We start from the raw sequence: 25,127 nt of genomic DNA on the forward strand, positions 1-25,127 counted from the left end.
ATTTCTCCGATAGTGTGAGATTTGCCACATTTTGCTATCAACAAAGACACTTCATAGGAACAAATGAGCCCCTTGTCAGCATTGAGTGACGATTTTCCAAATAACTTCTCAACAGTGCTGCGACCCTCAAACTTGGCCTTTAAGGATTGGAAAAATGATACCAGTTTGTCGGCTTTATCCAAATGAATTCTTACCAAATGGTCTTTCAGTCGGGAAGGCTTCATTTGAAAATGTTTTCTCACAAAGAAGACAAAATGTACGTTGGAAGGAGATGGAATGAACCCCAATTTTAGGTATTCCGTCAAATATTGGCTACACTTCCTCTTCTCGACCACGTGGAGAGGTTTTCAAAATGAAAGGCACTAACTGCAAATTAAATTTTCGACTGCACCGGAACACTATAAAACACATGTGGACGTCAATAAACCTAGTTTCAACAGTTACGTTGACATCACCGGGGACAGCCACTCAGCATGTGATATTTCAAAAGAAGTGCTCACTCCTCCATCACTGCCCATTCTGGCCAATGACGTGCCGCTGTATGGGTAGAGTGATACCATATTTCTCCAACAATACGTCCCCCCAATTGGAAGATCCAGCATGTTTTCTAGGCATAAAATGAAATTAAGCCCCTCTCCTCAAATTTAGGCCTATTTTAAAACATGTGAAATTGGGGAGGGAAGGCGGGAGGCAACTTGCCGTTAGGAGCGCCCTGCGGACAGCTACACCTCACCACCATTCATTCCTAACAGGCAGAACATGGAGGGCAGAACCTGGAGGGCTCCCTACTGCCGCCAAGCACCTTTGCTGCAGACCCGGGTCAGTGGGCAGGCGGCGTCGGCGTGGATGTCTGCCTGCAGCATTTCAGCTGCTTCTCAGGCCTCCATAGTTTCCATGGTTCCCACCTGTGCTGGCGCCTCTCTTGCCAGTGCAGTCTCCAACAACAGCGTTGAGTCGCTCCCGCTTTCCCCGTCCCCGTCCCCACAACAACAGGAAAAAAAAAACATTTTGAGGTACCTGGGAGTGCCGCGTGCTGTGTTTTGGTTTAATCCTGAGTGGCTGGGTCGGTGTCAGAAGAGCTGAGCGAGCATCTCTGCAGCTTCTACCTTTCATGCAGGAACCGTGGAAGTTACAGAGGCGGCTCCCCCACCCAAGAAGTGGCTGAAATGCTTCCACAGTTCCCACCGCTGCTGCCGCTGTTGTTGGAGACGGTGCTGGCGAGAGAGGCACAGCTGAAGCTCGGCCTGGGCACGCCTGGAATGCAGGAACGGGATGTGCACCAGGACTTCTGGAAACTTGCAGAGCCCGAGGCTGGAGCATCAAGGGTAGCAGCAGCAGAGACACTCACTCGGCTCTTCTCACACCCACCCAGCCACTCAGGATTAAACCAAAATGCAGCACGCGGCGCTCCCAGGTACCTCAAAATGTTTTTTTTCCCTGTTGTTGTGGGGTTGGGGACGGGGGGAAAGCGGGAGTGACTCAGACACTGTTGTTGGAGACGGCGCTAGCGAGAGTCGCTAGCACTGGTGGAAACTGTGGAATCTACAGAGGCCTGAGAAGCAGATGAAATGCTGCTGGCGGACATCCACGCCGTGAGCCGCCCGCTGATCCGTGTCTGCAGCAAAGGCACTTGGCGGGGTAGGGAGTCCTCCATGCTCCACCATGATCAGCTGGTTAGGAGTGGCTGGTGGCAAAGTGTAGCTCTCCACGGGGCGCCCTAGGTGAGGGTGCGCGGGGGGGAAAAGAAATTAATTCATCCCTGAAAAGACGTCCTAGTCGTTTTTTTCAGGGCTCAAAAAAAAAAAAAAAATACCTGGCCTTATTATATCAGAAACATGGTAGGGGCTGCTGCACAATGTGCACGAAGATGAGTGATGCATATTCACATATGTACAGCGTTGTGTACTGAAGCTAGCTGGAGGAACATTTTAAAACAGTTCAATCCACTCATAGTGAGTGGTCTGATGTTTTTGTACGACAGATATACATCAGTTCACTGTACGAAAAAAGTCTCAAAAGTGTCCCCAAAATTTCTCGCTCCATCGCCCCATATTGCCCCCTTCGTTCCTTCACCCCACGTTGCCCCTTTTTGTTCCATCACCCCCTTGAAAAATGAAATCGTCCAGGTTAGAGGAAAAGAAGACAAGAGAGCAAGAGAGGAAGGATTAAAATACGAGTGGAGATGGCTAAAGAAATGGATAAGGAGAAAAAAGAAAGAGGACAAGAAGGAGGAGCAGTAGGTGGCAGGGTGGAACTCAAAGAACCAAGAGAGGAAAGAACAACAAGAGCAATAAACCCTACATATACAGTATAAACAATGGAAGATGAAAAGAAATGAATCTCCATAAACATAAATGGACTGAATTTGGCCACTAAAAGAAAAAAATATTTCATAAATTAGAAAAATTAAAGATAGATATAATTTGTTTACGAGAAGCAACATGCACATATCTTGAACTGTCTGATAATTGGTAATATATACACATCGCTGGCACAACAAAATAAGAGAGGAGTAGTACTATATATTAAAGATACAATTAAAGCTAAATCAATTTTTTCAGATGAAGGGAGAATATTGATTGTGGAAATAACAGATAACAATTTAAAGATGCTTTTGATAGCAATATATGCACCAAATGACAAACAAAAGAATTTTATAAGAAATTACATAGCAAGATAATTGAATTGGAATATGATAATGTATGCATTCTTGGAGATTTTAATGCTACTGTTGACATAGAATTGGACTACAAAATACAGAAAGCAAATTAAAAAAATAGAAAGACACTACTGAAATCCTTCTTCAAGATGGCAGAGGAATTGAGCATTAAAGACATTTGCAGAGAATTGAATAGCAAGAATAGACAATATACATTTTACTCTAACAGACACTTATCATAGTCAAGAATAATATGGATGTCAACAGATTTAATCTTAAATATTCAAGAAGCAAACATCGAAACACGTACTTGGGTAGACTATAATCCAGTGTGGGTCAAATGGAAGGGAGAAAGGAAAAGGTCAAGATGGACTTTGAATAATTCAATTTTGAAGGAAAAAGAATTCACCAATACCATGGGAAAACCATGGGTTTTTCAAAGAAAATAAAAAGGAGGAAACTTCACTGCAAAATGTATGGGATACTATGAAGTCCTATACCAGAGGTGCGATTATAAACTATACAAGAAGGAATATTAAAAAAAGACAACCTCTAGAAGAGGACTATAAGAAATTGGAAAAAGAATTGCAATGAAATCCACAGCATAAGAACCTTAAAAATCAAATGGATATATTTAAACATAAAATGGGACTAATGGAAAAAGAAGAACTAGCACAAAAAATCAGGAGACTTAAACAGAATTTTTTTGAAAATGCAGGCAGATGGTTAACAAACAAACTGAAAAAGGAGAGAAGCGAAAAGAATAGCACAATTAATAGATGAAAATGGAATGGTATGCTATGGTAATGAAGAAAAAAATAGTGCAGAAATATTATGAGAAATTATATGAGCAAGAAATTATTGTGAAGGGAAAGTTAAACAGTATTTGCGAGAAACAGAATGACCAAAAATACCTGATGAAGCTAAGACAATGCTAGAAGAGAAAATAACAATGATGGAATTGACAGAAGCAATAAATAGACAAATACAGGGAAAGCTCTGGCCCGGATGCGTTATCAGCAGAATTTTACAAGACATTACAGGAATGAATTAGTACTACAATGCTTGAAGTAATGAATGAGGTTCTGATAAAAAACAAAGTTCCTGACACATGGACAGAGGCATACATTACACTTATACCAAAGGAAGATACTGATCTGCAACAAATAAAAAATTATAGACCAATATCCCTGCTAAATGCAGACTATAAAATATTTGCTTCAATAATGGCAGAAAGACTTAAAAGAGATTAGAATCACTTTATACACTCAGACTAAAACAGATTTCTTCCTAAAAGACCAATAAAAAACAATATGAGGATAATATTGGATACACTGGAATACTATAAAGCACATCCAGAGAAGCAAATGCCTTTGGTTTTCTTAGACAGACAGAAAGCTTTTGACACTGTCAACTGGCAATTTATCTTGTTGCAATTGGAGGAGATGGGCTTTGGAGATAGATTTATTAAAGCAATTGAGGCGATATATTATAAACAAACAGCAAGATTAATGATAAATGGAGACTTGACAGATAATATTAACATCAGAAAAGGAACTAGGCAAGGATGCCCACTGTCGCCATTGCTATTTGTATTGACTTTGGAAGCATTGAATAGAAACATTAGGAAAAACAAAAGCATTTGCAGATGGTCTGGTCTTTATATTGGAAGAACCGTTAGAAACAGGCCCTAAGTTGATAGAAAAGATAGAAGAATATGGAGAGGTTGCAGGACTGAAAATAAATAAGGAAAAAACCCAAGATCTTAATGAAGAATATGATCGAAAAACAAAAGAAAATATTAATGGGCAGATTAAATATCCAGATCAAAAAAAGAGAAATATCTGGGGATACAAATGACAATGAGATGTGGAACTCTTTTTTTTTAAAATAAAGTTTTATTGAGTTTTAACAAAACAAATAAAACATCTTATTTGAATACAACATCGTTCTGGGTTATCACATTTCCATACAGATACAATTTCATATGCCTATTCATCTTATGTATTCAACTTCATATTACTCTTTTTTCAATTTCTCACTATTTCTCCCTTCTCTTAATTTTTTTTTTATGGTTATCTCATTTTCTTCTTATTCAATTGTATTTCTTTTACCTAAATTTCTATATCTTTTTATTCATTGTACTTATACTTTCGTCTGTCTTGTTTACAATTTCATATGTTCTCTTCTAACATTCTTAAGAAGCAAAATTCCCCCTATGATTGCCAATCGAAGTGCAACACCTTTAAATCTTATTGTTATTATCATATGAAATTTCATTAAACATTGAATTTGTGCATTCTAAAATTGTAACATTCAGATTTCTAATATCTATTTTATATCATGTAGATCTCATCATTCAGACTCTGCTTGGTACTTCCCCTTGAAAATGTAAAAAGAAAAATTCTAAAAACATAGCCAAAACATATATATAAACATTAGTAAACAAAATAGTTATTCAAAATCATCCTAGTACTGGTATGAACCCTGTAAATCTTTCGTGTTTCTTTTCAATATCTATCAATCTTTGAGGACAACTGAAATGTTTCCCTCACTTCATTATTACTTAACTGTTAATAAGCATACCACTGGATAGTCAGACAGTTTTATCTTATAAATTATTTACTATTAATAAGCAAAATAATTATTCAAATTCATTCTAATAACTGGTATAAATTTCCTTATAAATCTTTCACATTTCTTTTCAATATTTTATCAATCTTTAGAAACAATTGCAATGTTTCCCTCTCTTCTTTATTATTGAATTAATTATAAATAAACATACCATTACATAACAATACAGTTTTATCTCATAGATTATTTACTTATTTCATTTCTAACTTATTACAGTATTCTACTGTCACAACACTATCTTTTGTACATTTGCAGAATCCTCACTTTTAATTTAATCATTGTCTCTGTGTTTTCTAGTTGAGCAAATACCTTTAATCTGTATGTTTCCCCTGTTTCTTTATTTCCTGTTTTTGTCTCTCATAAGTTCTTTCCCTTTCTATCTTTCTCCCCTTTTTCTCAAACCTTTTTTTATACCCTTATCTCTCTAATTTTCCCTTCTGTAGTTTTTTTTTTTCCTGCTTCTCCTTGTTGTTATACTTCTTTTTCAGACTATTTTTCTTTTTGGCTGTTCCTTTTGATCTCAAACTTTTAACTCCTTTCCCCCTTTTTCCCCTTATTACCACACTTTGCATTTTTTGATCATTGAAAATGGCTTCTTCTTTGTCCCGGCCTTCTTCTTGCTCTTGAAGCTTTTCCTTTTGCTTTTCATAGTTCAGGATCTCCATTTCAAAAAATTCAAATACGAAGCCAAAGGATCTTCCTCCCCTTTCTGCATCTTCTTTCTGTTTTTTTAAGACTCATCTTCAATTCCTCCAGGAGTGATGGCATTTTAAACACTTTTGAACAACCACCCAATTGACTTTAAGTAAAAACAGAAAAAGAAAAAAACAATGCCAAAAACTTTTCTTTTTAAATCACCAAATGATCCCAGACTTCTTGTTTCTTTCCTTTACTTTTCCTTTCCGTGGGTTACTGTATCTTTTAATAAGATTTCAGTTACAATGTATCCTTGGGAGTCTTTTCAAAGTTTCACTGTTAATCTTCTTTATTTTTCCAGGTGGCACTCCATTTTTCCATTATTCCAAGTCCCAGCCTTTTGCCTCCACTCTTCTCCTTTTTAGGGCTTTAAAATGACCAAGAAAAAAATCTTTATTCTCCTTTTGACACTTAGATTTCAGCTTAAGGTTACCTATTAGTGTCAAAATAGATTAATATAAATTTCTTTCTCTACCATTTGTAATTGTCAATATAAAGGTTAAAAAAGGGTTTTTAACCTCCTTTTCTCTCTCCTTTGCCACTTAAAGATCTTCTTTCAGAAGTATCCCTCTAGGTACTTTTAGATTCAGAGTACCTTGCTTAGATGTTCTCTGTTGTTTAGCCCCGTCTGTCCTGCTTTCCTCTTTGTCTTCCTCCTGCACAATCTTAGGTGGCCATCTTGAGGTGGCCATTTCTGACCACTGCTGCAACCGCCTTCGGGGAAGGGAGTTTAGACCAGCCAAAGAGGAGAGATGCGGCTCCCTTCCACTTGGCTAGCAATCTCCCCCCTCTTCACCACCTCTATGGGGTGGCTTCAGCCCCGAATCCAAAGGATCGGGCGCTCCAGCGCCGAGCACAGATCGAAACCACGCATGATCACAGATTTTGGTCTGTCGCTGAAGAGACACAAACTGGAAGTCGAGATGTGGAACTCTTAAACAGGCCAATTATGATAGACTAAAACAACAGATTGCGACAGACTTGGAAAAATTTACAACTATCCTTAACAGGGAGAATAGCGATAATTAAATGAACATATTGCCAAAAATACTATATTTATTCCAGACGATTCCAATAAGACTGAAGAAAAAATACTTTGAGGACATAAATAAAATGATGTTGAAATTTATATGGCAGGGAAAAAAGACAAGAATTAAGTTAAAACTGTTGCAGGACGCTAGAATGAGAGGAGGTTTTGGACTACCCATTTGGGAATTATACTATCAAGCAGTAATACTGATGTAGATGAAAGAATGGATTGTATTGGAAAATGTTAGACTGTTAACATTGGAAGGTCATGATTTGCAATTGGGGTGGCATGCATTTCTATGGTAAAAAGAAAGTAAGGCATATGGATATTTCCTGAGACATTATATAAGGGACATCTTATTAACAATATGGGAGAAAATAAGGGAGTACTATTATATGAAAATACCAGTTTGGTTATCGACAATAGAGGTATTTGCATATCCAAATATTTTTAAAATGGAACATATTATGAGATATAATGAAATTCTAAATGAAAAAGGTGAACTCAAAACAAAACAAGAATTAGATGTACAAGGAATGAATATGAATTGGTATTCATATTTGCAAATACATTCAAGATATGAAAAATATAGTAAGATGGATGGGTTTTATAAAGAACTGACTGAGTTAGATAAAATCTTAACAGGCACCGAAGAGAGGATGATCAAAAATTATATGGTTATTTATTAGGAGTGAAATTAGAAGAAGAGCAAGTTAAAAAAACAATGATTGCATGGGGGAAATTTTTTGGATATGGGTTAGATTTGGATAAATGGCAGAAACTATGGACTGGAAATTATAAACTAACAATGTCAGTGGCCTATAAAGAGAATTTGTATAAGATGTTTTACAGGTGGCATCTACCCCCAGCAAGAATAGCAAAAATGTTTAAAGATAAATTAGTGAAATGTTGGAAATGTCATCAAATACCTGGATCATATTACCATATGTGGTGGACATCCATAGAAATTAAAAGATACTGGGCTAAAATATAAATGTGATTGGAAAAAAATGATAAAACAACATATAGATCTGAACCCAGATATATTTTTATTGGGGATTTTGCCTGAAGATTATAATAAAGAGATAACATACTTGATTATTTATGTATAAACAGCAGCTAGAATTGTATTTGCACAAAAAATGAGAAAATTCCAACAGAGAAGGAAACGATTCAGAAAATAATGGAATGTGCAGAAATGAGTACATTAACAACGGCAATTAGAGATCAGGAAGAAAAACAGTACTATAAGATTTGGGATTTATTTTATGAAAGGTTAGATAGAAGTGTCAAAAACTGAAATATTGGTTAACAGTAATAATATACTATAATTGATTATCTTTGAATGAGTAAGAATATGAATATCAGTTAGTAAGGATGAGATTTGTCTTTGAAAGTTGATACAGAATTGAAGTCATATGGTTAATGATAATAATGGAATAATATGATGTAGATTGTTGACTAGACTGGTCTATGAATATAATCAAATAAGAAATGTATAACAACACTACTATGTGCATAAGATATATGTACCCAACCAACAAACTGTAAAACTGAAAGATGGTTTTATTTGTTGTTTTTGTTGTAAAAAAAAAACTTCTTTTATTAAAAAAAACTCAATTTCATTGAGGACTGCATCAAGGTTGTATTTGACCTCGGGGGCATGGCCAGGGTGGGCATGGCCAATTTGATGTCACTCATGTTGGGGATGCCTGTGTTGGCCCGAGTACTCTGCCAGAGAAAAACAGGCTTCTGACCTCCATTTTTGGCTGCGACTGCCTCCTGCAACCCTCCACCACCAAAAATGGAGGCCCTGTGGGTGAGTCTTTTGTATTTCCAGAATGGCCCCATGGGCCAGATCGAAGCATCCCATGGGCCTGATTCAGCCCCCGGGCCTTGAGTTTGACACTAAGTTGACCAACAATATTTTAATGCCACACTCAAGCTTGATACTAGATTGAAATGATCCACTGATTTTTAGCATTATTTAATGAATTATAGTTATCTAGTTTTGTTAACAATTATGAATTGATATTTTATATGTGTAATCCATCCTGATTCATCCTTGGAAGATATACATACCATTATGTCATATGTCCCTGGAAATTTCTGTTTTTTTTCTCTGCCTTCAGGAACAGTTTATTTCTTGAACTAAATCTTTTAGAAATAGAAGGAATTTCCTTATCTATGTCATCTTTAAATGAATACCTTTTTTATATTGTTCTTGAGATATATATCTCATTTTTAGATGCTAAGAAGGCATTTGATAACGTAAAATGGAATTTTATTTTGCAACAAATTAGGTATATGGATTTTGGACAAAAAATTTAAATGTGATTTCGATATTATATAATAAACAAGAAGCTAAAATATTGGTGAACAAGGAAACATCAAAAAAATTTGAAATACAAAAAAAGACAAGAGAGGGATGTCCTTTATTGCCACTTTTGTTTATTTTGACTCTAGAAGTGTTAACAAGAATAATCAGGAAGGAAACAAAGATAAAAGGATTAAAAGTAAAAAAGGAAGAGTTTAAATTGCAAGTCTTCGCTGAAGATTTAGTTTTTATTTTAGAAGATCCACAAATTTCGGGACCAAAGCTCATAGGAAACCTAGAAGAATTTGAAGAAGTTGCAGGGCTAAAAATTAACAGGGAAAAAACAAAATTACAAAAAATATGACAAATAAACAAAAGGAAACATTAACTAGAATAAAGGACATCCAGATAACAAATAAGGTAAAATACTTGGGGATTATGATTTCTGCAAGATGTACAACACTTAAAAGTGATAACTATACCCCATTGATTAAACAAATAACAAAGAAGATTTGGGAAAATAGGACAAGTTAAGATTATCTTTAATGGGCAGAATAAGCAATCATAAAAATGAATATATTACCAAAATTACAGTTTCTCTTCCAAAATGCTCCCATAAAATTAGAAAAAAAATTTCTTTGATGATTTAGATAATATTGAAATTTATATGGCAAAAGAAAAAAAACCTAGAATTAAATTAAAATTGCTGCAAGATATCAAAGAAAGGGATGGATTTGGTTTGCCTGACTGGGAAATGTATTATAGAACTGCAATTCTGACATGGGTAAAAGATTGGATAAATATCAAGAACCAAAGAATGTTGGCTTTAGAAGGTTATAATTTACAGGCAGGATGGCAAGCTTTTCTATGGCAGGACAAACAAGAGGTCCATAGATATTTCCAAAGACACAAAATTAGGCAGACTTTGTTAACCGCATAGAACAAAACAAAACGACAAATATATGTAAACACCAATATGGCTATCCACATTGGAAGCTTTGATGTACCCACATTTGCTCTGCCAGGGGAAAATTATTACTTATGAGGACATTATAAATGAGAGAGGAGAATTAAAATCAAGGCAAGACCTGAAAGACCAAGGAATGGATATATAATGGTGGGCTTACTTACAGCTCCAATCGAGGTATGCAAAACACATGAAAGAATGGGAAATTAGTAGGAGTAAAACACAATTAGATGAAATTCTATTGGGAACGGATGAGAAATTGATAAAGAATTATTCCCAGAGGTTGTGGGAGGAGCTGCTGGCTGCTTGTGAAGGAAGCAGAGGGTGAATAGAAAGGAGAAAGATAGCGGAATCATATAACTAATAAACCAAGAATACCAATAAGACATTGGTATGTCTTATTGGTAAGTGCGCTTGAGATTGTGATTTTATTTTATTTCAAAATGACCGGCTTAGTTCAGTGTAATACTTGTTTTACAGCTGTCTTTCGCAGTACTCTTTTCAAACTTGGATACTGCCCTCTTTGTAAAAAAAATTACCAGTCTACATGGACAGATTACCTATCTAGAATCTCTAATCTGTGCTCTCCAAGCAGAAATTAGGAGCCCAATCCAGCCATCTATTGAGCTGCCATGCTACCAGCCCCCACTACCATAAAGATCCTACAAGAAAAGGGTAGTATGGACAACCGTGGGATCTGGCAGGGTAAGAGCTGTGGACCATAAACACAAAGCTTTTGCTGTGTCCCAGCATAACAGATACAGTGCCCTTGCTGACCTTAATAGGGACACTAAAGTGACAGGTCAAGGTAGTTGTGATAATGATAACTTAAGTAAGCCAGGGATCATGGTCCTAGAAGAAGAACTTACTTTGGAAAGGAGAAAGTGTGAATCAGGTATTACATACCAGTCACACAAGAAGAGCAAGGCATCCAAAAAGAGAAGCCACCTTCTGGTTCGGGACTCAATTGTAAGGGATGTAAATTTAGGAAAGAATACTGAGGTTTTGAAAGAGGTCAGGTGTCTACCAGGTGCTACTGCCAGCAGAGACAAGGAGCATATTCTTAAGATAGTCAAGAATGCCAGCAAGGACTGTGATGTTGATGCTATTATACATCTTGGTACAAATGATCTGTCCCAGAAGGATGTACTTTCTGTTCAGAAAGACTTCCAGAGCTTGGGGTATGAACTTAGTAATATGGACTGTAGGCTTATCTTTTCAGAGGTTCTACCAGTATACAAGGAACAAAAAGGGAAAGGGCAGTGTGTAGCAGAGTTTTATGTGTGGCTAAAGGAGTGGTGTAAAAGGGAAGCTTTGGTTTTATTAGTCATGATGTCTGCAGCTGGTCCAATGAAAAACTGTACAAAAGAGATGGTTTGCATCCATCAAAGAAAGGGACTGAGTTACTTGGCATTAAATTCACATATTTCCTGGATAAACATTTAAACTGAACAGAAGGGACAGAGAATTAATGGATTCAGAACATCTCTGTTCCCAGCAACCTAAAACTGATAAGGATACCAGTGCATGCAAAATAGATGTTTGTGCAGGTAAGACTATCAACCTTGATGCCAACCAAAACCAAGCATTTAATAGTGAGTGCCATACCATGTGCACTAATCAAACAGGTGGCAAGAAAGTAGGGACAGGCAGGCACAACACAGTTTATGTAGACAGTAAACACAGTGTCAGACATAAAGATCTCAAGTGCCTATATACAAATGCACAAAGTCTGGGGAACAAGCAGGGTGAACTTGAACTATGAATACATGAAGGTAAATATGATATAGTTGGAATAACAGAAACTTGGTGGGATGAAACCCATGACTGAAAGATATTGATAGAAGGATGCAAACTATTCAAAAAAACCAGACCCCATAAAAGAGGAGGTGGAGTTGTACTATATGTAAAGGACCACTATATTGCTACAAAAATGCATGAAACCAAAGATGAAAACCTCCTAGAATGCATATGGGTCAATATAAAAGAAAAAAAGAATGACATGGCCATAGGTGTATAATATAGGCCACCCAATCAAGCAGAAAAAATAGATGTCCTTTTTGCCAGCCAACTAACAAACATATGCAGGAAACACACAACAATAGTAATGGGAGACTTCAATTATCCTGATATCAACTGGAAAACTAATTCTGCACCAAGTGAGAAATCAAATAAGTTCCTAACTAACCTAGCTGACAACTGTGTTGTCCAAAAGGTAGAGGGTGAAACTAGAGGGACAGCCATACTGGACTTAATTCTTACAAACAGAGAAAAAGTGATAGAGGGAGTTGAAACTGCAGGAACCTTGGGTGAGAGTGACCATGTCATACTAGAATTCAACATAACATAAACACAAGCAACAGAACATAATGACACCAGAGTCTTGGATTTTAAAAGAGCTGATTTCAATAAACTCAGAAAGAACTTGGGAAAGATTCCATGGATGAAAATCCTAAAGGGGAAAACAACTCAAGAATCTTGGGAAACTCTAAAAAGTATGATCATAGAAGCCCAGACCAGCACAATACCACTGAGAAAGAAAAACAAGAAACCCAAGAAGAACCCAGCATGGCTATCTAAAGAACTCTCTGGCAAATTGAAAGAAAAAAAGGACAAATACAAAAAATGGAAAGAAGGACATACAACTAAGGCAGAAATATCAGCAGATAGCCAGAATCTGCAAAAGACGAAGTCAGGATAGCAAAGGCTCAGACCGAACAAAGACTTCCAACAAAAAGTCAAAGATAATAAAAAAAGTTTCTTCCAACATATAAATAACAAGAAAAAATTAAGGAAACAGTCGGTCTACTAAAAAGAGAAGATGGCAAGGAAGTAACAGGCAACAGAGAGAAAGCAGAACTGCTTAACTCATTCTTTGCATCCGTCTTCATGCAAAAAGAAACTAGAGCTCAACCCACCAAAAACATAACTGTAAAAGAGAATCCAGAAATAAAAGTTAAAATAAGCAAAAAAAATAGTAAGAGAACACTTGTCTGATCTTGATGAACACAAATCACCGGGGCCTATGGATTACATCCCAGAGTTTTAAAGGAGCTGGCAGAAGTCATCTCAGAACCACTGCACCATATCTTTCAAAAATCCTGGAGCTCCGGGGAACTACCAGAGGAATGGAAAAGAGCTGGTGTGGTTTCCATCTTCAAAAAAGGGAAAAAAAACAGACCCAGGAAACTATAGATCAATCAGCCTAACATCAATACCCGGGAAGATACTGGAAAAGATAATAAAAAAACAGATCTGCCAACATCTAGAAACAAGTAAAGTAATAACTAGCAGTCAGCACGGGTTTGTTAAAAACAGTTCAGTGGGGTGCCACAAGGTTCCATCTTAGGCCCAGTACTCTTCAATATCTTCATTAACGACTTAGATGAGGGAATAGAAGGGGAACTTACCAAATTTGCAGATGATACTAAATTGGCAGGAATAGCTAACACCCAAGAAGATAGGCTCAAGATCCAGATGGATCTTGACAGGCTAGAACACTGGGCCATATCTAATAAAATGAAATTCAATATAGAGAAAAATAAAGTCCTAGGCAAGAAAAACCAAAAGTACACATAGACTGGGTGAAACCAGGCTCAATAGCAGTAACTGTGAGAGGGATCTTGGAGTCTTAGCGGACAACCAGCAGTGTGCAGCAGCCGCCCCAAAAGCTAATGCAATTCTAAATTGTATTAACGGAGGGATACAGTCAAGATCAAGGGAAGTACTAATACCACTCTATAAAGACTTAGTAAGACCACACCTAGAGTACTGCATCCAGGTTTGGTCACCACATTATAAAAAAGATGTTGAGACTCTAGAAACTAAAGTACAGAGAAGAGCAACCAGGATGATTAGGGGACTGGAGGCTAAAACATACAACAAACGGTTGCAAGAACTGGGCTTGGCTAGTCTACTAAAGAGAAGGACCAGGGGAGACATGATAGCGGTCTTCCAATATTTGAGGGGCTGCCACAGGGAGTCAATCTATTTTCTAAAGTTCCTGTAGGCCAGACAAGGAATAATGGATGGAAACTGAACAAGGAGAGATTTAACCTGGAAACAAGGAGAAACTTTCTGACAGTGAGAACAATCAACCAAAGGAACAGCTTGCCCTCAGAAGTTGTGGGAGCGCCATCAGTTGAGACTTTCAAGAAGAGATTGGACTGCCATTTGTCAGAAATTGTGTTGGGTCTCCCGCTTGCACGGGGGGTTGGACTAGATGACCTACAAGTCCCTTCCAACTCTGATTATCTGTAATCTGTACCTGTAAGAAAATGTATAAAGTGTTATTGGAATGTAAACTAGAGGAAGAAAAAGTAAAAGAAACAATGTTGGCATGGATGAAAGACTTTGGGCATAATATAAATTTGGATGAATGGCAAACTTTATGGGATCAAAACAAAAAAATAACTTTGGCTACATCATTTAAAGAAAACTTATATAAAATGTTTTATAGATGGCATAATCCACCATCAAAATTGGCTAAAATGTACTGAAATCTATCCCCTATATTTGGAAGTGCAATAAGGAAAATGGAACGTATTATCACCTATGGTGGAATTGTAAGAAGCCCAAATGTTTTGGCAGAAAATCCAAAAATGGTTAGAAGAGATATGCAAAACTAAAATAAAATATAGACCCGAATTTTTTCTTATTGGGAATTAATGTGGAAAAATACAACAAAGATATAATATATTTAATAATACATGTAATCACAGCTGCAAGATTAGTTTATGCCCAAAAATGGAAATGGAAATTCCAGATGAAATAGAAATAATTAGGAAAATTTGGATCTGTGCAGAAATGGACAAATTGACACAAGAATTAAAAATTGAGGATGATTCTGATTATTACAAAATATGGGGAAAGTTTTATTACTGGTTGGAAACTAGGAAGGATAAAAAATATAAAAAATGATTAATGTTTTTGTGTGTGTTTGTTCAATAAAAACTTTAAAATTTAACAAAAAATAATAATTATTTGCAAACCACTTGGCCAATGTTCAGACAGGTTCATCCAGTATTTCACTGTAGTCTACTCAAACCAGAGATCACTTCAAAACTTTAACCCCCCCACTTCCCACACCTCCCATTATGGTACATGGGGAACAACATTTTGAAATTAAAGATATCCTTGATTTGCGCACTCACCGTGGATCCACACAATAGCTTGGAAACACGTTCCCTCCTCACAAAATAAGTGGGTAGCCCAACAACATGTGAAAGCCCCACATTACTACAGAAGTTCCACCTGAAATACCCTTACAAACCATCCTAAGTTGTAAATGTAACACATGTTTTATGTCTTCCAGGTGGATTTCTCAATTTTTTGAGGAGGGCAATCTGTCAGATCCGTGTATCTGACATTCTTCAATGGAAGAAGAAGGTGGGGGAGTTGGTACAAGTAATCCTTTTTTGATGTAACCTGAATATCTTAAGTCTTGTATTGAATCTGTATAACTTGCACATGATATACAACTGGGGACTGAAGCCCAGATGCCTGGAAACTTGTCACCTCTTGGAGAGATAGCAAGAGGAGAAGGGGCCATAAAAATTCCAGCTCTGAAAAAAACTTCCTGGGAAACTTTTTGCAACTATGTTCCCAGGAAAAAAAAAGGGGGAGGGGGAATTAACATATTGCTTCTTTGTATTGACAAAATCCACATCAGACTAAGGGTTCTAACTTCCTTTATCTATGCTGCATGCCTGGAGGCATATTAGACCCTGCTTTGACTTTACCTGGATAACTTCCTTTTCAATAAAGAATTCCTTTTGAAATACCCAGTTTTCAGAAGTTTATTCTTATCATTTGAAGGGGAGAGAGTCTGGGCCTATAAATATCATAATGCTTAACCACCATATGTAGCTAGCTCTCAAGATGATTTTTACCTGATGATTATCAAAAACAAGCCTCCACTATGAATAGTTAAACTAACCAATCAACGAAGAATTCCAAGCAGCCTTCATTTGGTTTCTCCAGCTTTGGGGTTCCCATTTCTGCTTTGACTCCAACCAGGATGTCTGTGTGCCCCTGTTTTAACAGAGATAGATACGTTTTCCAAGTTATTTAATCTTACAAACTTATATTTCCACGTGAATCAGCATTATCCAGCAATTCTCCTTAAAACATGAACTCTGAAAAAAAAGGCAATTTTAAACATTTTCAATTCCCTCAGATAACTAACCAAACTAAGTATTAGGTAGACTTGTATAACTAAGGGCTGTTAATACCCTATCTATCTGCATAGCTATTAGATATTTAGATATTTCCATGAATCACACAACACTTAGTAAACAAAAAATAGGCACCCAGTGCTCTTCAAATGGTTCCAAAACCATATGATTGTTTTGGTGGTTTGGTTTGGTGGCTCTGCGTTTAACTGTAGAATCCTTGGTGCTCCCTGAGGACCTTGGTTATTCATTTGTAGAAATTACTAAAATAGATAACTTTATCAGTGCTAGTGAGTATAAAGCTTGCTCCCTGTTTATATACAGTAGTTTACCCTCTCAGTGTTGATGGGGATGTGATTTTCTCCTTGGTAATTCATTGATTAGGGAATTATTTTCTGCTTGAGGAAAAAAACCTGCTTGAGCAGAAAACAATACCCGTATAGCTGTACAACAGCTGTTAATTATATTTTATGTTACTTTATGTTCAAAAACTCATAATGCTTGCTCTCTGTCCAGCATTTGTTCACAAAAATGTACGCAGCTATCATGGAGTTAGTCTTGTATTATTGGGAGTGAGGCCCCGAGCACATCTATAAATAAAGTCTAGATTATTCTTGTAGCAATTTCTTCCACTTGCCAATTAGCATAAACACAATTTGGTAATTGAAAATAATATTTCTTGAATTTTCATACCAAGTACATTCTGACCTATAAGAGCCATTATTTAATTTTTAACTTAAATATAGCATCTTATACTAGAACTCTTAAGTAATGAAATGTGCTGATTTCATAAAATTAGTGAATATGACAGGATATAATGTTAGATATACTCACAAGTTTTACTCTAGCAGAGCCACTTGTATTAGATATCACATCTGTTTCCACTTCTGTACATCTATAATCTTCACAGCCACGGCCATCAACTCGAAGATCTTCCTACAATACCAAATCCAATACTGTCACATTATGCCATCACAATGTCAAAATTTACATTGTTTAACAGTAGGATAAATTTACTTAGAGAAGCAAATTTGTGTACTACTAATGACTTTATAGATTAATATAAAAGCAGTCCAAGGAAAGTTTCTTTTAATTTTAGATATTTGTAAGGTCTTGCTTCACAAATCTTCCCAAGAAAGCGGGACTCTTGAAACTGAAGTTGTTCCAAAAGGGGCTTTTATTTAAAGGCTTATGATAGCAAGAGATCTAGGCATGAACTAAATTTTCCCACTTAAAAACAGTAATTTAAAGCAGTGCAAACAAAACCCTTCCCAAGTACAGCAATGCAAGAAACAGAAACAGAAACTTTATATAGAGATCTCTACAATCCTCCCCCCTCATACTAGAATGCCAGCATCCCAACAGAAATATATTGGACCTGACATTCCACACTCCCCTAGAAAAATGGGAAGTCCACCTAAAAGAAAAAAAAGAGGGAAGGGGAGACAAAGAAAACATAAATCAGCGAGGTGTTAGGCATCCAGAATTGTCCATTGTAATCAATCACTCTGAGACAAAGGCATTAGAAAATGAGTATAAAGGACTAGAAAAAGAGCTACAGAAAATGCCACAGAAAAAGGACATTAAGTTAAAAATGGATATAATTAAACATAAGATGGGTCTAATAGAAAAATAAGAATTAGCACAAAAAATAGAGGTGCTAAACAGAACTACTTTGAAGATGCAAATAAACCAGGTAGATGGTTAGCATATAAATTGAGAAAGGAGAAAGAATCAAGGAAAATATTGCAATTAATAGATGACCAAGGCCAAGTTTGCTATGGTAGTAAAGAGAAGAAGGAAATTATTCAAGATTATTATGGGAAACTATACACATAAGAGAATATTGATGAGGAAAGAGTTAAACAGTATTTACAGAACGCACGCTAATTTACCCCAGATATCTAAAGAGATTGAAACTATGTTAGAAAGTAATATAATGATGATGGAGTTAACTGAAGCACTTAAGAAACAAAATAATGGAAAGGCACCAGGCCCAGATGGACTTCTGGCAGAATTTTACAAAACATTACAAGAATCATTGAATTTTCTCTCCTTGGGGGTCAGCACCCCTTGGCTGCTACTCCTTCTGCCTGCAGAAGGACTGCCGCTCTTGATGATTAATTGGGGGAGGGGAGGGGGAGAAAGTGGGAGCTCCTTTCAGATCCTGGGTGGAGATTGAGAGGCTCAGATCTGCAGCCGAGGAAAAGCGGGGGGGGGGAGGGGCTCTTCTAGTCACCTGGAGACAGGCAAGGAAAGGGGTCCCTGGGGGCACTTCGCTCACTTTAGAACTTTGCTGCCAAACCCAGCCACAACCAGTGATTATTTGGGGGTGGAGGGGAAAAAAAGCATATCTCGCATTACCAGGGGAGGAAAGGAGACGAAACAAAGCTCACTCTTTCACTGAGACCTACAAAACACCAATCTATCGTGTTCCAGGAGTTCTTCGAAATCATCAAACGCTCCCACTTGCAGTTCCCATGCCTCCCGGCTCAGGTCCCTGAAATGCACGGTCCCACACACAGAGGCGACGACAACAGTCCCCTCCCCCAGCACCCGCTGTCAGCTCTCCCCATTAGTTTTCTAGCTTTGAATTGCTCCCAGCTCTCTCTCTTTCCTCCCCCCACCCACGTGCAGGCAGGAAAGGAAAGGGAGACAGAGCTGTGCACAGCTCTCCCCTTTTCCAGCCCTTGCTGTCTCTCCCAACATTGAAGCCTCGGAAACGCAGATGAAGCCGCCACAGTGGTAGCGCCCTGAGTTGCTTGCTTCTCCACTACTGCCTTCTCCTCCTCCAGCACCACTTCCTTCTCTGAGTAGGGCGATTCTTAACTAACCGAGCATGCTAGGGCAACTCAGGACGCTACCGCTGTGGTGGTTTTGCCCGGATTTCCGAGGCTTCGATGTTGGGAGAGGAAGCAAGGGCTGAAAAAAGGAAGAACTGTGCACGGCTCCATCTCCCTTTCCTTTCCTGCCTGCACGTGGGGCCGGGGGGCGGAAGGAAAGAGAGAGAGCTGGGAGCAATTCAAAGCTAGAGAAGTAATGGGGAAAAGCTGACAGCAGGTGCTGGGGGAGGGGACTGCTGTTGCCGCCGCCGCTGGGTATAGAAGTTGGTTGGCACATGCATCTCAAGGACCTGACTCTGGGGTCCCTTGGAGATCCGGGAGGCACAAGAACTGTGCGGCCCAGATTAATTGCTTTTGGGAGCCATTTCTTCTGCGCCCCCCCCAAATTTTTCCATGGCCCACTGGTTGGCAACTGCTGATCTAGATAACTCTGGCATCGGGACAGTCCATTCCAGTGTTGATTTGGAATGGAGTCAATCCTGTGCTGCTATGTACTGCATTATTGTAAGCAACCTCTGCAAAAGGTAATAACTTAGCCCAATTTTCTTGTTGATAATTTACATAGCATCTAATGTATTGTTCAATCATGGCGTTAGCCCTCTCTGCTGCTCCATTACAAGCTGGATGGAAAGCTGAGGATAATCCTTGGGAGGACCCAATGGACTTCAAAAATTCCCTCCAAAATGTTGCGGAACTGTACCCCTCTGTCTGATGTTATTCTACGAGATACTCCATGTAGTCTATAGATATGTTTCACAAACACTTTGCAAGCGTTTTCACAGATGGAAGTCCTTTGCAGGCTAAAAAGTGGGCTTGTTTAGAGAATAAATCAATTACAGTCCAAATGATCATATTTCCTTCACTCTCAGGTAATTCCACAATAAAGTCCATTTCTTCCCAGGGTTGGGTTGGTTCAGCGACTTGTTGAAGGAGGCCAGGGGTTTTTCCAGTTCTGCGTTTCATTGTGGCACAAATTGAGCAACTTTTAACATAGTCCTCGACGTCAGGTTTCACTTTTGGCCACCAGAACTGTCTTCTTAGTAAATGTAGGGTTTTTAAGAATCCAAAATGGCCTCCCAGCTGTGAGTTGTGGCTACACTTTAGTACCAGTTAGTCTTAGGGTTGTGGGTACATAAAACTTAGTCCCTTTCCAAGCTAGTCCCTCATTCACTGTTAACTCATTTTGATGGTCCAGGAACCAAGGATTGGTCAATAGGGCAGTTTTCAATTCTGCGTTCAGCTTATCTTCCAGGCGTTTGGCTTGTGCTTGAGTGGTTACTTGGCCTGCATATTGAGCTCCTGAAATTAAGGCTTGTACTATTTCCTCTTGGTGGCTGTCAAACTGAGGTTTTCTGGACAGGGCGTCTGCCAATACATTTTTCCCTCTGGGGATATATTTAATGTTGAAGTTGAGCCGCTTGAAGTATTGGGCCCATCAGACTTGTTTGGGAGATAATCTCCTAAGGGTCTTTAGAGCCTCAAGGTTTTTGTGATCAGTCCATACCTCGAAGGGCTCCTGCACCTTCTAGGAAATGCCTCCAAGTTAATAAAGCCCATCGTATGGCAAATGCTTCTTTCTCCCAGCATGCCCATCTTCGTTCTGTGTCTGTCAGTTTTTTGGACACATAAGTGCAAGGCATCAGTTGGTTTTGAGAGTCTTTTTGCAGTAGAGCTGCTGCCACCGCTACATCGCTCGCATCTGTTTGGACAATAAAAGGCTTGGTTGCGTCTGGGTGTTGGAGGATGGGCTCAGTTGCAAAGAGGCATTTTAAGGTCTCAAAAGCTTTCTGACAGTCCATGGTCCAAGCCAGGGGGTGATTTGGCTTTGGTTTGGTGGGTGACAGGCCCGTTTTTAATAACTCGGTTAATGGGAGGGCAACTTCAGCAATGGAGGGAATGAATTGCCTATAGAAGTTAGCAAACCCTAAAAAACTTTGAAGTTGTTTTCGGGTTCTGTGGGGTTGGCAGTCCAGCACTGTTTTCACCTTTCTGGGGTCTATTTCAATTCCCAGGTTGGATATTCGGTAGCCTAAATAATCCAGCGACTCTGTGGAATTAGCATTTTGAGAGTTTCACATATAATTTGATGGCTAGAAGTTTTTCTAGGACTTGTCGGACTAATTGAACATGTTCTTCCATGGTTTCACTGAAGATAAGGAAGTCACCAGGTATACAAGGACCCCCCGATAAAGGTGCAGGTGTAGCACCTCATTGATGAGCTGCATAAACACTTTGGGAGCCCCTCTTCTAATTCTATGGCGCAATCAGTGGCTCGATGGGGAGGTAAAACATTACATTTTTCTTCACTGAATGCTTCAGCCAAGTCTTTGTATTGGTCGGGCATCTAGGGTTTATCTGGTGGAAGGTGGGATGCTGTGGATTCTGGCTCAGGTTTTGGGTTCAAGTTGACTGGTGGTTTGTAGTGGGAGGAAGAGAGGGCAATGGGCCCAGTCCAATGAGGATTTTCCTGAATCCATCCTCCCATTTGATCGTAGGGGCCCATTTGTCTAGCCAAGCAAGTCCTGATATGATTGATTCTGACATCCTAGGGGCCACTATGAAGCGTATGAGCTCACGGTGGGACCCTAATTCCATCTTGATCAATTCTGTCAATTGGGTGGCTGGGGTCCCCCAAATTAATGACCCATCCACTTGCTCAAATCTGATTGGATGCTTTAGTGGATTAGTCTTTATGCCCAATTGTTTGATAGGGAGTCCAATAAGGCATCTAGAGCACCCAGTATCAATGATGGCTTCTAACTCTCTGGCCTTCCCCGTGTTCAGTACCACTAACTTGACCTTGACTGTGAAAGGTATGATGGGATCACTTACCATTGGGTCGTCTTCACCGGTCAGGTTCTCGGGGACGTGGTGCCAGCCTGGTGTCTAGCAAACCGGCTAATGTCTGGAGGTTTTCCTTGATTTTTACGACCTCTACCAGCTGTACTAGACTTCGATTATGGTGCTTGTGGTACAGGAGCAGAGGCCAGACAGTCTGCTGCTCTATGGCCATGTTGGCCACAGCAGTAACATTTCAGCATCCTATTGGGTTGGGTACGAGCAGCTTCAACTGGTCTGGTCAGCAGTCTCCTAGCCACAATTCTTAGGCCGGCCTGCCGGAAGGGGTTTCTTGTGTGGGTTGATGCTGTGGTCTAAGCTGAGGGAGGTGGTATACCATGCTTGTAAGGTCTCCGGTATTCCCCTAATGTCACAGGCCTTCTTTGCTTCTAGATCAATGGCATTTTTAAAGTAGTATAAAGTCATTCTTTCAGGCCAATCCATGAAGTGGCCTGCGACCCTTCTAATGTCCCAAATAAAATCTGACAAGGGTCACTTGCCTTGTCTTATTTCCATTAACTTCTCTTCATTCTCTGCCACCCTGTCTGGATTTTCAAATCTGAGCCTTAATAATTGAATAAATCCGTTGACATCGTATAATTCGGGGGCTTGTTCATTGTTTAGTTGGGCCACCCAATCTGAAGCATCCCCTTCATTCATCCCATCTGTTATGGCCGTAACCAAATTGTTGAGGTAATTCCCCATTAGGAGAATGAGCGCTCACAGGGAGACATAGTGAGAGTGGTGAAGAATAACACACAACTAGCACACAGATACACTGTATAGTAAAATGTAGGTTTTTACTTCCTATAAACATTCAAGCAAAGTCCAAACAAGCAGTCGAAGTCATTCACAGTTAAAGCAGTCTATTTTTCAGTCCAAGGATAATCCAAATATCAAAATCCAATATCAAAAACAGTTCAGTAACAGACTTACATCAAATCCAAGAATAACAGTCAATACAGGAACAGCAATGCCCTCGAGAAAACACCAGAACAGGACAAGCCAGGTTTCTGGCTCCATCTTATGGCCATTTGAGGAACCATACCCAATTACCATTTTAGCATTCTCTTAAAGAGACAGTATTAAAATGTCTATCCTGGTTTATATATTTTCCAACCCAACTATTAGGTGACTTACATTCCTAACACAAACCATGCTCTGTGGTGTATTGATCTCCAAATTGTTCTATATGGGATTGGATTCGAGTGAGGAAGTAATTGAAATGTTCATGGCGGCCATCGAATACTGCCTTAAAGGATATTTGGTCCAGCCTGGGTCTTGGTTGCGGAGGTGGCACAGGCCAGGCCCCTGCAGGTTATACTAGAGTGAAAGGAAGAGGCCGGGTGGTGTACGTAGGCTGGGTAGGCCCCCTGAATACCGGCTGGATGTTGCCTCCCTGGAATAGGGGTACCTGTGGCCTCGCTGTCGGTTGGGGCTGCAATTGTGGTTGCCATGAGGAAGATGGGTGTGGCCTGGTTCCCTGGCCAGGTGGAGGGGAAGTGGCTGCTGTCTGCTGTCTGGGCAACCCCCCTTCAGACCAGGACTTTGTTGGTGCTGGCTGCCATTGGCACTGAATCCACCCCTGGCCTGGATAAAATCCCCACCCTGGAGGGATACTCTCCGCAGGGGGTAATCTTTATTCTGGGAAATGAGGGGATTGCCTCGGAGGTTGCAGCATATCTCTATCAGTCGATGCTTCTTGCTGGGTTTCTCCACCTGGCATCTGTATAATCTCCTCATCCCTCACGATACTTGAATAAGTGAAAATGGGTTGTCTCAAGCTTCCACTCATCCAAACAGGCTGTGAGACCGAGCCTGTCACCTTTAAATTCTGGAACTGTTGTGGTAAATCTGCCATCAATGGACTCCCATGATAAATCTTGGGGATGTCTTCTTGAGAGAATTCCGACTCAAATTGTCTCTCTTCCCTCCAACCTGGTTCAATAGCCGTATACACGGGGCTGGAGAAAGACTTCTCTTCAGACAGCTCGGTTAAATCCAGGCTGTAAAAATTCCTTGAGCTGAAACGCTTCGGTATAGCTCCCAAATCTTTTTCTTCCACTGCCATTCTGAAGGCATCCATCATCTCCTCCAAACAGGGGCTGGCAGACCCAGCTAATGCTCCAGAAGCCCCCCCTCCACCAGTTCACTCTTGCACATCCCCAACTTCAGCTGATTGTTGGTCTTTTTCCATCTCTGGGAAAAACCTCCGGGGTATCAGCCAAACCCCTTTAGAAAGGAAAAGTCAGAGTTTGGAAATAAATGTTAGGCATCCAGAATTGTCCATTGTAATCAATCACTCCGAGACAAGTATAATCTCCAACTGATTTATTAGGAACAGCCCTAGTACTTCTAGTCAATTTCCAAACTGAAAGTCATTTTCAGCGCATTTCACAAAATCCACCTTCTCTCCTCCCACTTCTTACACTTCATTAATCACGAGAACCGATTAACTGCAGCTGGAATACAAAATAACCTTGAACTTTCCAACTCCTCCACACCCCCTTACATTCTTTATAACAATCTTGGCAGCTGAATCTCAGGGTACAATTGATAAAATATAGATATTAATTTAGGGGCATGCACATGGTTTATCTGAACCCATTCATTTTGTGAGAAGGGGAAGTGTTTCCAAGTTACCAGGTACTGAGTGGTTCCATGGAATTTCCTAGAGTCTAAAATTCTTGAACTTCAAAATATTGTTCACCCCCTACCATAATAGGGGATGGAACAGGGGTAATAGCTGGATGAAGGTCAGGGTAACTTCATGTTTCAGCAAGTTACAATGGAAAACGGGATGGACTTGCCATAAGCACTTAGGGAGTTCCACCATGACAGGGTTAATAATACAAATGATAGGGAAAGGCCCAATTTATTTTGGGCCTAGCTTTTTAGACTACTGCAAAAATTTTAGAAACTTGGTGGAAAAGTAAACTTTCCCCCACTTTGTAAGGTTTAGGCTCTATT

The 25,127-nt window shown here is 39.2% G+C and overlaps 1 protein-coding gene across 1 annotated transcript in view; it reads right to left on the reverse strand.

Moving 5' to 3' along the window:
* Positions 1-25,127, reverse strand: part of EXOSC7 (exosome component 7) — a 112,605-nt gene that overhangs the window by 44,559 nt on the left and 42,919 nt on the right. Inside the window, exons 2-3 of the mRNA XM_026717815.2 lie at positions 17,311-17,412; positions 16,242-16,336 (exon numbers count right to left, since the gene is read on the reverse strand). Coding sequence (XP_026573600.1) covers positions 16,242-16,336; positions 17,311-17,412 — 197 coding nt within the window. The remainder of the gene's footprint in view (positions 1-16,241; positions 16,337-17,310; positions 17,413-25,127) is intronic.

This window comes from Pseudonaja textilis, chromosome Z (genome assembly GCF_049901715.1).
Source record: "Pseudonaja textilis isolate UNSWEBS1 chromosome Z, rPseTex1.2, whole genome shotgun sequence".
Classification (NCBI taxonomy): Eukaryota; Metazoa; Chordata; class Lepidosauria; order Squamata; family Elapidae; genus Pseudonaja; species Pseudonaja textilis.